The sequence below is a fragment of the Tauraco erythrolophus genome, chromosome 26, assembly GCF_009769465.1.
Source record: "Tauraco erythrolophus isolate bTauEry1 chromosome 26, bTauEry1.pri, whole genome shotgun sequence".
Lineage (NCBI taxonomy): Eukaryota > Metazoa > Chordata > Aves > Musophagiformes > Musophagidae > Tauraco > Tauraco erythrolophus.
In genome coordinates, this window is record NC_141490.1 from 1,522,260 (window position 1) to 1,538,842 (window position 16,583).

The following is a 16,583-nucleotide window of genomic DNA, read 5'->3' on the forward strand; positions in this document are numbered from 1 at the left end:
TTTTTTATTTAAAGGCTTCTGTTCCTTGTAAGGGTTGTTCTCTTTTTTTTTTTCCTGATTTTTTTTTTTTTCAAATCTGAACTATCGCTACACCTTCCACATCCAAACTATGTTGAAGCTTTTATTTTAATACTATGACAAAAAACACGTTTCACACTAAAATAGTCACGCACCCACAGTGCACAAGCTTGCAGATCTAAAGTAGAAAAAAAAAAAAGAAAAAGAAAAAAAAAAAAACAGAGAAAAAACCCCAAAACCCCAACAGAAGGAACATCTCTATACAATGGGCTGGTCTTCCCCTATATACCTCTGCCTTCCTTCTGCTCAAGCCTCCTTTTCACCCCCAAAATCTCAGTGTTACTCCATGACTCCCAATGATAACCTCCCCCCTCCATAATGATAATACATGTACTACATCAGCCTCTTTTTCCAACTGTTAAAGACATGGTGCCAAGACAAGTGAAATCAATGGGAGTCTTGCCATTTATTTCCAAGCACTTGCTCTTCATTTCATGGTTTTGATTCTGCAGAGCATACAGAGATGATTCTACACATGATGTGATAGAACAGAATAGTTCAGTTGGAAGGGACCTACAATGATCATACAGTCCAACTGCTGATGGAGCCAGCTTTGCAGGAGGGGCCTTGCATGCTGCCAAGCACCCTTGTACAAAAAGTCTTTGCTTTTAAATCAGATTTCTAGGGTCAAAAGAAATGGTATTTACTGACATACTAAGGAGGAATTGATACAGTCAAACATCTGAGATCAGACCATCAGACCAGACCAGCCCTAACTGTACAATCTCCCTTCTGCTTCTCAAAGCTCCGGGAGGGTTCCATGAAGGAAAGGGAAGAATGTCCTAAAAAAGCAGAGATGATATTTCTCTTATGCAGTCAGGCCCAGGTCCAGCAAGGGACTTAAACTCGTACTAAATTTAAGTCTAGAAGGACTCTCACCAGCAACTCTCATTCCAAGTTAAGTGTGTGTTTATGTGGATTGCTGGATAGAGACCTTGATTGGTGACAAGTGGTTTGAATATGCCCCACCCACCCAACAAAACCCAAACCAAAACCCAGCATTACTTTTCTTCTTACTCCAGTAAGAAATAATAATAATAATAATATTATTAATAATAATTAAGAAAAGATAAAGGGGAAACAACTACTGTAAACATCCATGTTTCAAAATGTCTCCCTTTGCAAAGCAAGCATGCTGCTAACCTAGTTATCTATAGACTGTATTTACTTTTTTTAAAAAAAAGGCAGCTATTTTACACATACATTTAAACACAACAAAAATTAAAAAAAAATGTCACTTGTAAACACTGGAAAGAACAGAAGTTGGCAAAAATTAACATAAAATTTAAAGATAAAATTTAGAGTCTGAATTCTGCAAATTGAAATATATCCCCCGAAGCTGCGATTTTGGCATTCTTCCTAAAAAAAGCTAATAATAACCCCCAAATAAATGTCTAACGTGGAGAACAGAATTCAGTCACAAAGAGCTCAAGACACTTTGCATACTGAACAAATACAAGTGAACAGAAATTATAACTTATTTATGAGGCTTTACATATTTCAAACTCGACTGAAAAGTATAAAAATAAATTGTGGACTTTGTTCATTAAGTACCAGCTGCACCAAGTAGTACAGTGGTTATATCTGCTATACTAACCAAGGAAAGAACAGGGTCTTTTTTTTTTTTTTTTTTCTCCCTCCCCTGTCTAGGACTAGTTGACTTTCAGCTTCCCAACCATGTTGCAAATGGTATTTGCAATTTTGCTTATTTGAGTATAAACAGGGTCAGCTAAGCCCTGATTTGGTTGTGGGTTTAACCCTGTTTTTAAAATGTATCACTTTTTAAAAGCAAGTGCACAACAAATAGAACCTTTCTAGAAATCTTTAAGAAAAAAAAAAGAAAAGAGAAAAAAATAAAAGAAAGAGATTCCCCCCTCCCCCCATTTATGCATTTTCTGTTTTGTTTGTTTTTTAAAAAAAGGCAACAGACACTAGAGGAATGAGATGTGTTTTGTGTTTTAAATGCTTGAGTGAAGTTGTTCTGTCATTTGTTTTCATCTGTCGCTGATCATGCTTTGCTCTCATTTTCATTTGTTTGTGTGGCTTCATTGGGGACCGTCTTGACTTCTGCAGGAGGTGTCTTAGTTTCCGTTGCTTGCACTTCAGGTTTGTCTTCTACTGGGATTTTCCTGAAGAAGAATCACCAAAATGGTACAGTTTAGAGACAAAGAAATATAGACCACCTATTGCTGAATTAGGGATGAGGAAAGAATGCGTTTCTGGAAATAAGCTGGAGTAAAATGTGCACTTTCAGATGCAGAAGTAAGTCAAACCAAACTCTCTCCCTTGCCCCAGCTTCATTTAGCACTAGTGACATCTTTTTGGATTTTCCTCCAGCCCTGAGTTAACATACCAGTAGGATGACATCTCAGGCTGCAGCAGAGATGCAAGGCATGTTGTAGTGTGAAAAAAGGAGCAGAAGAGAAAACTCACATAGATGCAAAGGAATTTGATTTTACCATCACTCATTCATGTCACCCAGATGTCTTACTAAAACAGACTGCCATTTTAGCAGAAAATCTTTTTCCCTACAGAAAGGCAGTCTCAGAATTTCTCAGTATTTTGCAGGAAGTGAATTTTGTCAACTACGTTTTCACAAGTGTAAGGGAGGCCAACATCTTCACAGTCTGAAGCCTGTGGGTTCATCTGCCTCTTTTCGCACTTTACTGAAGAATCAGAGAAGCCTGTTTGTCCAATGCTCTCTTCATAGAAATGAAAAGTGCCACATGAGGCATATCTGGTGGCCTCCTTGAAGAAGTGCCCCTTGCAGCCCCATTAGCCATAACATTCTGGGATGACTGCAATCTTAATTCACCCTGACGAGCAGGTGAGAGGAATCTAAGCCTATGGTTGCAACACTGATTTGCCCCAAGGGAAGCAGCTGAGCAGCACAGGTAGAGGATGATGGCTGGATCGGCAGAAAGAACACAGCTCTGCATTCCGCCGTACCGAGAATTCATTTACATGACACAGACCAAGGTGCATTAATTCAGCTGAAATGTTTCCTTGCTATGGACAAACCATTTCCTGCCTCCTTTCAGCTCAGTACCAGATCACACTTCTCTATTCTTTTTGTCTCTCTGTAGCACCTGGCGTTACAGGGCAGCGGCTTTAGGTGCAGTGAACTGAAGTGAACATGGATTTCTCTGCTTGGGAGCAGCTCAGCTGCACTCATCGAGGCTGCCTGGTTCCCTCCAACCCTGGTGCATCTGCTGTGTCACCCAGGCTTTCCAAGAGCCAGATGCTGCATAGCTGTGTGGGGCACAAGGCAGTGCTGTGGAACAGTCACACAGCAGGAATATCTCCTGACTTAGGCGATGACAAGAGCACAGCAGGGAGGTAGGAAGACCAGAGCTGTAAGATGTAAAGGCATCTGAATAATACAGTAAAACAGCATGGGTTTTCACTCAGATCTGGAAAAGAGCCTGGTTCTTGGTTCTACAGTGTCTGACTGACTGCTCATACGCAGTGCAATCACAATGTCAAAAGCCAACAATCAAGGCCAATACTTTATTTTGGATTAAATACAAAGCTTCCAGAATAAGGTAATTTATCTGGAGATGTGAAGATGGAAAAAGTTCTAACCAAAGCTGTGACTTAGGATATGCCTCCAGTGTGGTTGCTATAAGATAGCCTAGATTTATCTGAATGAGCTGTAAACCTAGCTCTAGAACAGCTAGTTAGGTTCTCAGCAGCCATCTAGCTAACAGTGCAGAGCTCAGTGTCCTCAATGCACTTTCCTCTGCAAAAGCTGAAGATGCGGTGTAAACTCAGTCTTTTGGTTTGGGAAGCTGCTCCCACAACAAATCTGAGCTGCCTTTTCAGGACTCATTCTCATGATAAAGCATAGACCCTGCTCAGGCAGGAAAGACAAGATACTCCCTCTATTTCATCTTGCCTCTATCATCATACGGTGTCCAAACAGGAAGCTAGAAAGAACAGGGACCTTACGTACTTGTCCCCTCAAGGGCGGCTTATTCATTTTCAATCAGCATTTTCCAGGCTTCTGTGCCCGTGGCTCTGTCAGCAACTGCCATCCAAACCAACACAGCAAGAATGCTCTTGTCCAACATCTGCACAACAGCGGGGCACCCTCCTCCCAGTTACTCAGGTGAGGACTTCATACTGTTTTCACTCTCCAGTTACAGTGTTCCCTGCCAAACACAAGGTGCAGACTCCTCTCAGCTGAGGAAAGTGGATCCTGTCCACATGGCACAAGGCTCCAAAGGACCCCTAGGGTTGTCCTGCCTAGGAGCATGCTGATGCTCTCTGAATAAATCAGCTGGGTAAAGAGGAGACTCGGTACAGTGGATGAGTTCTCATCTCTAATATACCAGGGACAACACACTGCCAAGTTATCCTGACTCAGCTGTGCTGTGACTGCTGCCCCGCTCTCAGACAGGACCACATTGTCTTATCTTTTTGCCAGTTTAGGAACAAATCCAGGGGTATCATGCTTTTACAGTTTCACATGGCACTACTTTCTGTCTTACACTGAAATAAGTTCTGAAGGGCTCCACTGATCTGTTAGGAAATTGAATATGGGAGGCTGTGTTTGTTGAACTCCATGCCTCTCAGGACAGCACTTCCTTTGCATCAGACTGAACTGTTTCTGATCTCTTTCATAAAAGAATAACCTACAATAGGCAAAGCTGCATAAAAGTCTGAAGAATAACACATTTATGATAAATTCCTAGGCTTGTCTTTTCTCTGCTTCCTTGGCATAGCCTATTCCTGCTTTCCTCCTGGACCTTTAAAGCCAAGCCCTGTTTAGTTGGTTCACAGGTGAGTTAGTTTGCTAAGGAAAGAATGAGATTAGTTAAGAGAACACCCAACAAGAACACAGCACAAGCACCAGTGCACAAGAGACACAGCACACAACCAACAGAAGATTAAAGGCAGCCATACTCGGTCTTTGCAGGAGCAGCAGGTACAGAGCTGTCTGCAGGGGAGGAAGATGCAAGCTCATGAGCTTGCCCGCTAGTCACACTGGCAGGAGTAGTAGTGCCAAGAGCTGCAAAAACATCCTTTGCAAGATCAATGTCTGGCGTCTTGAAGGTCCCTTCGTCCATTTTAAAGTCCTCATTCTGGGAGGGGTTTGCAGTGCTGCCCGAAGCAGCCTCGCTCTTCATATTGCTTGGGTTCTTGGTTGTCTCTGTTGGGCTCTTCACTGTACTGGGCTGCACAGCTTCCTTTTCAGGGCTCTTGGTGCTTGAGGCCTCCTGCTTGGGCTCTGATGGAGCTGGAGGGCTAGTGAGGTTTGCAGGGCTTGGTGCAGCTGGCTTGTTAGCAGCTGCCACTTTGGAGGTCTCGGCCACGTTAGCAACAGTGCTAGGGCTGAGCACTGCACCTTGGTTGGACAGGACACTTGAAGACAAATTTTTAGTAGCTGGAGTAGAGCTTGGGGTATCGCTGAGATCAACAAGGGGGGCCACTTTGGGGGTGGAGGAGGATGGTGGTGAAGAGACTGAGGTGGCTGCCCCTTTGACTGGAGTAGCCTGGCCAGGTGACATGGAGTTTGAGTCAGGAATGGCCACGGCTGGCAGCACAATACTGGAGGTCAGCGTAGTGGTCTCACTGGTGGGGCTGTTCTGAGCAGTGGCAAAGGTTTCAGTGATAGTGTCAGAGTTAGTGGTGCCCGTGGTTACAGAAGGCAGCATGTCCTCAACAGTTGCTGTGGTATCGGCAGGGTGCCTGTGAAGAGGACAGGAGTAGAAGAGAAATAGAGACAATGAAGCCCGTAAACGACAGCAAGGGAAAGGAGAGCAGAGCGTAAGAGTGAGAAGGCAGGTGGGTGGCACAGCAGCAGCATGGCATGAGGTTACAACACACACAGAACACAGAGAGGAACTCAGAGGAGCAGAAATCTTTCAGAGGTCAAATGTGCAAAGGGTAGCAAGGGCTGACTGAGATGACTGAAGAATAACTGGTAAGAGAAGAATAACAAAGAGGACACGTCCAGGGATGGCTGGCTCATGCAGATTTTGGTTTAAGTCTTAGCCAAACGTAACCCTGTCAACTTACAGATGCTCTTCTCTCTCAGCCTAAATTTCCTCTCAGCCTCTTCCACCTAACCTCACAAAGATGCCTTCTACCAATTCCCTATGCTTGCAGCCCTGTGCCATCTGTCACCACACAACAAGGTCCTAGTGTAGGACTCCTGAATCCAGTCTCTCATCGTGGCCCTGTCCTTTGGCCTGCAAGTCCAAGGCCTCAATCAAACCACACAGAATATGATTCTTTTTCTCACACACATATGCAATGCATATACATACACGCACATACACACACGCAGCTTCCAGGTGTTGTTTTCTTCCCTTTTGACCAGATTCCAGCATGTTGTGTTAGCTGGAATAAGGTTTGCTTTAGGACAACGTCTGACAGTGTAACTACGCTTTAGCAGCCATGGTGTAGCACTGGCTGCCTTAACAACTACACAGATGCGAGGCTGGAAAAACAAATGGTTTATTCCATGAGAAGCAGTGTGCCTGAGAACGCCATCTCAGGCTTATTAACAGAGAGAAAACCTTCATAGAGAAGGATAAGTCTAGTCAAGAAAATCAGGACAATATCAATTACAGCTATTCCTCAGTGCTGCATGTCCACGTTTCAGTGCTGCTTGTGGATATAGCCTCCTTTCTCCTCTCACCTCACAGAGACTTCCAGCAGAACCATTTCACCAGTGGGTCCCACTGCTAACCTAATCAAAGGGAGTGACCAGTACATGGGAGGAAAAGCCTGACCACCTCACCACTGTGATGATTCTGCTGAAGGAAAGGAACCCAACTTGTGTCATCAATCCCAAACCTGACCTAAATATTAACAAGCATTTCAGCGGTTTCCTAAACTGAATTCCTCTTGTTACTACTGCAGAAGCTATGGGGAAGTACCCAGAGGACATTAGAACTGCAACAGTTTAGGAAAGAGCTTAATGTAGACAGTGGGCAATACTTAAAACATTGCCAATCCCAGCTAACGTGGATTCACAGACTCAGGCCCCAAACAAGTTCTCCAATACAAACAAAGCTTGTAGGTAGCCTTCTCACAGAACCATCAGACTTGCCATGTTCCCACCAATATCCAGAGCACAGCTGCTCTGCTGCTACCAGTGGAGAGGACTGTTTTCACCATGGGCTGTTCCAGCACTTCTCCAGCATTACTAGGGCAGACCTCAAGCAGCAGTTGGTGCTAGCTCAGGGCTGCTTTTGCTCTGGATCCTGTGCAGGGAACCTGGCCAGGTGCCTGATCCGCACACTGGACAGGACTGGCAGAGACAGGACTTTGAAGAAACATTGCTTTACTCCCCTTCCAGTGCTGGAAACAGAAGTCACTGAATCTTGGGGAAGAGAGGAGGCATTTCCTCAATGGTACGTCACAAACAGCCTGTGGAGATTTTACCTTTCTTCCCCTCTTCCTGCCCTAAGTCATGGGCACAAGAGATCAAGCATTAAGGCAACTGAGGGCAACTCATTGACCCTCTGCTAAGATTGACTAATGCCAACATACTCTGGCTCTGTCAGCGGGGTGGTCTCATTGGGCTCTGTGTGTTTTCCCCCATCGTGGTTGGGGGTCCGTTCCTCTTCGGTCCGCACCTCCACAATAGGCTCCTTGGACTCATCTTTCCTGTAACAAGGGAATTGCATGGAGATTGGTTCCCATTCACACTAGGTATCCTCCTGCAAAGACATGCTGCAAATGCCGATAGTGAATGACAGAAACAGACTGGCCTAAACAGCAGATTACCTCTTTTTATCACTCCCCCTTCCAGTTATTACCCACAGCACGGAAGACCACTGTGACGTCCCGCATTTGGTCTTGCCATTTGATGGCTACTAACCAGAACAGGACAAAGCCAGAGAAAGAGCTGAAGAAACCTCTTCCTGGAAACATAAAGCAGAACCAGGGTGGCCCCAGATCTTTTCAGTACCTTCCTGTCAGAGAGGAGAAACACAGAACTCCCCAAACAAGTTTCTTTTCCAGAGTTGCTGAGGGGACATACTGATGAACAGAAGCAGCAATACAAGTGATGACAGTACTTACGAAAAGGCTGCTTTGCCCTCCTCCATGTCTTTGCCCTTTGCTCCTGGGCCGGATTTGCCGCACAAGTTGACAGCAATGCACATCAGCAGGCCACACTTGTTGAGGAAATAGCAGGTGACATCCACAGCCACCAGGAGCAGCACAAAGATAACAATGAGAATGCCTACAATGGCCGCAGTCCCAAGGCCTGACGTAGGGCTAGTGCTGGCTTTAGAGACCAAAAAGAGAAGAAAAGAAGGCATTGTAGTTAGAAGGTGAGTCAGGGCTAGTTATGGCTCAAATTTGCCTATGCCTAGGTTCCAAGTATGAGAAACTTACAGAAAGTACACCTTCCCTCTAGCAGCCTTGTGTTTTAACCAGTACTTTGTCCTACATTGTCTTTAGAATAATCTACCTGAAAAGACAGATTTGCTTGGACCTAAGGGGGCTTTTCCCATCTCTGTTGGGCTAAGGCCTGGAAAGCAGATTACAGAAAACTCTTCTACTTTAGCACATACCCAGAACTCTGATGGGCTCCCGTTTCCCTCCACCACATCCTCAAGATGAAGGATGTGTCTAGGGTCCAGAGAGACTTGGGCGCTGCCAGCCTGGCACAAGGACAATTGTAAGTGAAGCCTAAACTCTGTAGCATGACTTGCCCTGATGGGACAGAATACTGGGTGATAACCTGTGGCGCCCCAGCATCCATTAGTCCCTTATGTGGTGAAAACAAAAGCAGGAATTAAAACCCTTCCCGTTGCTCAGGTAAGACCCAGCTATCCAGAACTGGAAAGTGGTAAGCTTTTCATGTCTTATCCAGAGATAGCTGAGCTTGTCAGTGAGTGTTCTAGGAGAGTTTTGGCTTAGGTACAGACAACAATCCAAGGGCCTTCTGAGGAAGCAGACTGTCACTCTGTTGACATTGTCCTGGTCACAGCAGCTGCCCGCTTCACCACACCCAATCTCCACCACATTTTCCCAGCTATAGAATAGGAAAAAAATACCTTGCCTTTTCCAGTAGACAAAAGGACAGCAGGTGAGAGGTAGTGATGGAGGCCTAGAAAATGCATGGCGTTCCCCATGCAGTACCAACTTCAGGGGAAGTGCCTTTCACTTTCTACCTGCTTGTAAAATGCTGAGTACTTTCTTAGAAATAGGGAGTGGATAAACACATCAGTTAATCCTGTCCAAGCCTTTGATCATCACAAAACCAACAGGCACAGCCTTGAATGTTGCCAGCTGCAGCTTCCCAGCCTCTTACTGTCATACCCTGAACACATACTACTTTGTTCCCCTTGTTTTATTCAGAATAATTCTTCCCAAGCTGCTGATCTGCAGGCAGAGCATGTGGCTGTTGGCTCATACAGTTCAGCACCTATTTAGATGTACCAAGCTACTCAAAACCAGCTTGCTAATCTCAACTGTCACATAATCTACCTCTCACCATGGGACTGTGCACTCAGCAAAGGCCCGTGCATCTGACAGAGCTGCTTACTGATGTTTATTGAGACATCTGAACAACAGCAGCACGTTTGTCATTGTTTGTAGGAGTATTTTGGTTTTGCTTTCAATTAAGATGCAATTCTATTAATTTCTGCTGCATTTTTTACTGCTGGATGTGACAACCGCCAAACACTTAGAATCTTTTTTTTTTGCAGAAAAGCTCAGCAAAGCACCTATTTTCCCTCAGCCCAATCTATGTTGACTTTGACGGGTTGAGAGATCATTCCTAGGGTTCACAGAGCCTTGCATTTTGTTACTTAAAAATAGCATGAACATCCTTAGCATGAGGCAGATAAGTGTTGTTTCATTTTGTGACCCTGATATGTATTAAGGAATCCAGACTCGAACAGGAAAGCTTCTTTCTGTGTTTGACTTAATCTAAAAGCCTCTGAGACACTCGGCTGACACTTACATCACAAGTCCATTAAAGGCTCAGCAGAACCTTTGTGCCACAGACCAGACGCCCGCCAGCACCTTGCAGCAAGCTGCATAATTAAATCAATTAATCACTCTCCGATGCATACAGGGAGTGAGGTGGTCATGTATTTTCCCTCTTCTAACGTTGTCGTGATTCTTGTGCGGATTATTCAACGATCAATGTGCTCCTGTTCACACCGGCTCCTGGAGTAAAATCTAAAGATGCATCAAACTTTTCTTCTTATCTACATCATCTTTTTGGGAATAAGCTCCTTGTCAGACAGATTATTTAGCACTACTGCAGAAAAGCCTGTCTGAATACTCACCTCTCTCTATTTAGGACTAGTAACAGAAAGCAAAAATGGAAGAAAAGATGGTTCCTGTTCCAAGCAACATTTGCCATTCCACTTAAAGTGACAATGGCGGGTTCTCATATATTTGTGTGCGTGTGTGTGTGCGTTTCTGTGACCAGTGCTGGGGAAGCAGAGTATCAGCTCTCTGATAGCCCTTGGCAAGCAGTAGGATCCATTGAGACGGCAGATGCTCTGCTCTGCAAAAACACTCCCAGCAAGTACCAGGCCCCACAAAATGACTAATCTTGCTAATTGCGATATGTACAATGCAGAAAGTGCCAGACTTCTACTTAAAGGTCTAGTGATGGCTCCATGATTTGATCTACAGCCTGTCTAAATTTTGCTTTTAGGTAGCTCCTATTAGCTTCTTGTGGGGCATTGAAAACACTTATAAACATAACATAGACAAAAATCTAAATGTTCAGACACAAAATCTGAAAACTGTTGCAGGTATCCCAGGTTTTATGAAACTTATGCAAACCACAGGCACATCTGATAACCTGCAAGGATTTCCTCAAACGAAAGGTTAGAAAAGATCAGATATAACAGAGAAAATATGGTTTTATGACTAACACAACAGATAAAGATGTTCAAACCTAGCATCGATTCTCTCATCAGTGTTACGCCACTGATTTTGTCTTTGACCCCAAGCATCCCTGAAACAGTTAAAGCTTCAGCCACTGCAACCACAGTTCGTAGCAAAGACGTGCCTCACCATCCCTCCATTCTGTCTCAGGGTCCTATCTTTTATTTTTAGGAAGCAAGGGCATAAACTACAATGCTACACTGGGAGGACTCCTATATAACTACAAAATAATTCTAAGTTTCCTTCAGAAGTCCATTTGGTTTAATTAGCATGAATATACAGTTCTAACCCAGACTGCTGTGGTCCTGCAGCCTCAGAAAAGGATCTGTAGCTGATCCACAAAACTGCAGAGCACTCAAGTTACATTGAGCGACTGTGCTGTCAATGAAACTTCTGTAAGCTGGTAGTAGACTGACTGGCCCTAAAATTTTGGAATCCATTGCACAAGGTTATAAAAACCACCAAGAACTACTGTTCCCAAAGACCCAATTTTTGCTGTCATAGCTACAAAATATCTCTTTTCTCACTAAACGCCCAGAGGAGAGCTACTGAATCCGTACAAGTTTCCATGTTTCTCCCTCCCTTCCAAACTATTATCTTTCCTGCTCTGCCCCAGGGAGCATGAGCAGCTATGACAGGAAAGGCTGCCAGGAGGATGAGTAAGCAGATGGGGAGAATAAAGGCATATCTGCAGAGGAATGCCCTTGGTTTTGTGCTATTCTCAGACTTTATGGTTCAGACACTGAAACTGGGCCAAGGTAATTAGCTGCAATGTTGGGTGTTGGTTTTTTTTTTCCTAGGGTAGTAAGGAAGTCCTGTAATTTTCAGTAACTTTCAAGTCTCTTCCACAAGTTCTGGTTTTATAAATTCTAATTCATGACATTAATTGATATTCCATATCTTTCAGAAACCAGCAATAAGGAAGAAGAATATAAGAATCCTTAAGGATCTCACAAACTTGGAGGCTGTTGGTGCTCCATTTCTTTTTTCTGTATATGTTTTGTAAAGGAATTTTGCTGTTGCTATAAAATGCAGGAAGCATGCACTATATTATTCAGTTTCACAGACTAGCACATTTGATTAAATTAAATTGATCTACAAATACTTAAGAACTACTCACTCCATACTACAGCCAAACTTATGTTGCATTTAATTTAACTAATATTTAGACAATATCCCCAACAAGTTTGCTGGGGCCTAAAACAATTCAGTGTACAAAAGAAGTGTATAAATAAGCAGTTAGGCTGCTGAGCGTCAGCTGCTGACACTGTGTGTACGAGAGTACACATGTATCACCCAGTGAGTGCTACCGTGTAAATAGATGGTGGACGTTTCTGACCTGATCCAGAGCACATTCGACCTGACGAGAAGCTTTCCATTGACTCCCTCTTCCTATTTTCAGGACTAAGAGGAATAATACTTCCTCAGGTAAAATAAGGAAATACAAAATGTTAAAAAATTTCCCGAGTCCTTAATTCTAAAGAGGTGAAGAATTTATTAGTTACAAAATATTTTTTCAACAGAAAACGAGCTTCCTGCAAGACTGACCTTTCCAATCACTCTTATTTTACAGCGTACAATAAAATGACCCATCGAATTTACTTTCTGCAACTCTCTACAGACATCTATCTGCCCTGCCAGAGGGAGCAGAACCACTCAGATGTGCCTTCCTAGTGGGGTCTCAGCTACAGCGTGGAGAGAACATTCAGGTACAGGGAGACAAAAAAGGGATGGCGAGATGACTCCAGGCATTTCAAAGGACCTACAATATTTGGCAGAAGATAGAAGAACAAGTAAAACAAATAAAAATTCATTTCATGCATCAGAAGAAAAAAAAAAATAACAAAAACAAAAACCCAGGAGAAAAGCTATTTGTTGTCAGTGGATGCTAATGGCTTTAGTTTGCAAACACTTAAAAGTACCCTTCAAACAAGGGGTGCCACATTTTACAGACCTCATTCTCTCAGATGCTCTGCACAATTTATAGTGGAGAAAAGCAGCATGCCAGCAACCTTCTATTCCAAGTGACAACAGCTTCTGTTTCCATATAGATTTAGGCTTGACAATTTATGCTTGCTTTCAACTTAGCTACTAGGTAGCAAAAATACACAACAGTCTGTGGAGCATTTCTTCCAAGACAAGAGGGCAATGGGTATTTCCCCAAACTACTACTGAACACCTTTAGATTGTCACCAACACGGTGGCTTCAGTGGTCTGCTCCTAGCTTCAAGTTCTTATTTTTCTATGACTGACGCCCTTTCCAAGGATGAAAAGGGGAATATGAGCATTCAAAACGGAAAAACTGTAAGCAAAGAGCAAGTTACACAAAGATCCTATTTCGGGAGTAAACTAGACCGTAACTCTGAACAGTTGATCTGACGTCTGCCCCAGCTGCCTTTCTACACTACTGCAGTGCACGCACCTCAGTGCCACTGGCTGCTCGTTCCACCCCACCAGCTTCAAGAGTCAGGAGAGCTTCAAATACTCCTTTTTATCTAGCAGAAACTAGAGGGTGTCAACAATTGCAACTGATCCTAGTGGAGCAGAACATTATCAAAGTCTTCCTGTAAAATGAAGGCAGACAAAGTAACGCTTTGACAAACATGTTTTCAAATATGTGGAGACTTAACAACAAACTGGGGGTACAGCTGCTGGAATCCCATGGGCCATGTGAGATCCTACAAGGCTTTGCAGTTCATCACATAGATGGAAACGTCTTTCCTAAGCGTTGAGGTTCCAGCCTTCCTATAGGTATGACTTGTTCCCCTAGAACATGTGCTTGCAAGGTTGCGTGTATGTGCCGAAAATCTGAGTGTTTGAACTTCTTCTGGTTCCAGATCTGAATCTAAGTCTCATTGCTGAGCACAGAAAAAAGAGCTGGCTTTTCTGCAAACTTTTTCTTGTTTTATTTTATTTACATCAAGAATAAGGCCTGGGACCTTGTCCAGTATTGACTGTCAGACCTCAAGAATCCATTGTATATCTAGGATCTAACATGTTACAAATCCATATGAACTGGTGGTAAAAATACCAGTTATGCTCCTTATTTTTACAAACACAGGTACTCTTTTTGTACACATTCCATGTTGATTGCATTCCTGTTTGCCACTGAGTATGGGATTAATTTCAAGAAACTTCAGCCATGTAAATGATCTCTCATCTACTTGTGTGGGCTTTGCCTAGTCAACACAGAGAGGAAGCCCCTCAGCAGAGATGAAGCCTCTCTGCTGCCTCAAGGCACCTCTCCTTGAATAGGAAAAACAGCCTCCCGAGGCGCTGCTCTCTCTCCGTGCAACATTATGTAAGTTATAGTTTAGACAAGATAATTTTAATAACCTATGACTTGGGTGAGATATATCTCAACCTCAGCTAGCAACCTCCATCTCCGGGTAAGGGGAAACCCACAATACAAGCTGATATCAGATCTACAGATGAATTTAGCAGATTCAGCTACAGGGGAACCTCACACAGCTTTTTAGTATTATGATTACTCTTGCTGTACTTCAATAACACTAAGGTGTAAATTCAAAAGATCTAACAAATTTTCTATACTCTAAAAACTAGATTTCTAAAAGAAATCAACATGCTTTTATGTGCAACACCTGCACAAAGTTTTCATTTATAATTTAGATAGAAAAGCAGTTTACAAATCATAGTGAACAAGGTCTGAATAAACACAGCAAAGACTTATGTGCAGAGCATAGTTAGACAAGACTGATGGCAGGGTTTTTTGTTTGTCCCTACTGAAATTTTGTTAGAAAGATTAATCCCATTCCAGACAACTGATAACATTTGAGACATTCTGTACAGACAGTTCAATAACTATGTCAACAATTTCAGCCTTGGCAATCTCAGGCCTACTCACAGAGAAAGAGACCTAGAAGGAGGGACACATCCATTTTTAGAAGAGCATCAGAGCCAAATGGATTTCCCAACACAAAGACAATTCATGAGGGGCACAGGGTGGTTTGTTGTTGTTGGGTTGTTTTGGGTGGGGGGGTTTTCTGTTTTTGTTGGGTTTGTTTTGGTTTGTTTTTAAAGTAAGAATAAGAGAAAAGAAAAAAGTCAACTGAAATTTGTTCAATGAAACGCAATACACAGAACTTGGTAACAAAGATGCATTATATTGCACCAATTTACAAAACGGATTAATCGTGTCTGGTAGTGTCATGTGCACAGTTGGCCATGAATATTATTAAGGATCAGTAATAATAATAATTTAGCTGGTCAGGTAACTTGATCCAAGCTAATGTTTCCTGTTAAAATGACAAGAAAAGGGATCTCTCTACGAAGCTGATGATACAGTAGTGGAAAACCAGAAAACATTAGACAAGCATCCATTGCAAATAGTATGCTTATGGGCAGTATTATGCCCCAGATGCACTACAGGTCATGAGATACTGGCCTGCACACAAGGGGCCAATGAAGTTGCAAAGATTCAACCACATAAAGAAGATGTAATTCCCTCAAGATGTTTACATTCAGACCACCACACCAGGAAAGCCTTCTAATGGCCATAAATTTGAATCCACATGCAAAAACCCACAGAAACATTTGAGCAACCAGTAGGATTATCTCCGACAAATCTTTTTTCTCTTTTTATAGTCTGTGAGTTTAGATTTTTAGATGGGGCTTTAGGAACCTTTTGCACAATACAGTGGTGATCAGCACCAGAAGTGCAGAGAAATCAGTAAAAAGCATTATCTTAGAAGACTTTCAATATTGTAACTTCCTTTGATGAAAAACAGCAAGCAAACAACAACAACAAAGAAATCTTTCTTTACAACCATTAAAAAGAGCAAATTCATTACAAGTAGCAAAAAATGTTAAAGAGAAAAAACTTGGTTTAAATCTTTTTTCCTTGTTACAAAATACTGATTCTTTTAAATTATTTTTTTTTTAAAACGTTCTGTAGGTTGTTGTTTTTTTGTTTTGTTTGTGTTTTTCCTCTGAACTGACATGATCGATCCTCTGAAGCAAAGTTATCTGCTTCCACGCCTTGGTGGGACCCAGGCCTTTTCAAGCAAACATTGCTTTAGTTTTATTTTAAGTTTCTAACAGAGCAAAAGCAGAGTCACTGCAGAAAGAAGCAATGAAACAAAGGAGGACGACGCTGATGGACTTCCCAAGGTCGCTGCAGGTGCCAGACAATGGTTCCCAGGAGGGGAAAATATGGTTGTTTAAAAACAAATTTGGTGCATGTGGCAAGCGTGGATGTTTCCCCGTGAGATCCAAGGTGACATGTATGACGACAGACATAGGAAAGGAGTAAGGGGAAGAAGGGAGAGGGGAGGGAAGAAAGGACGAGGAAGAAAAAGAAAGAAAGAGAGAAAGAGAGAAAAATAGATAAAAAAAATTAGGTCATAAATACAGAAAACATAAGAATCCAAGGTTTATTTAATTTCATAAATTAAAATGGCTAAAGGTTAAAGAAGAGCATTAGCACATTCACACCAACAAAAAGGCCGGTTCGGAAGCTCAGCAATGTCCAAAGCTGCAGAGCAGGGTCCAAGTCAGGGTTTATGGGGTTTGCAAGCAAATGAGATTAAAAATGATGGAACAGAAGGCTCAGCGAGAAACATAAGAAAATGGTTATCTGGTATTTGAAAGGACAACACTGCCTTTTA

At 42.7% G+C, this 16,583-nt stretch overlaps 1 protein-coding gene across 1 annotated transcript in view; it reads right to left on the minus strand.

The window, feature by feature from the left end:
* Window positions 1-2,086: 2,086 nt before the first annotated feature.
* Window positions 2,087-16,583, minus strand: part of NCAM1 (neural cell adhesion molecule 1) — a 61,254-nt gene continuing 46,757 nt past the window's right edge. The window contains exons 18-21 of the mRNA XM_086626785.1: window positions 8,119-8,326; window positions 7,585-7,701; window positions 4,987-5,772; window positions 2,087-2,207 (exon numbers count right to left, since the gene is read on the minus strand). Coding sequence (XP_086482911.1) covers window positions 2,087-2,207; window positions 4,987-5,772; window positions 7,585-7,701; window positions 8,119-8,326 — 1,232 coding nt within the window. The remainder of the gene's footprint in view (window positions 2,208-4,986; window positions 5,773-7,584; window positions 7,702-8,118; window positions 8,327-16,583) is intronic.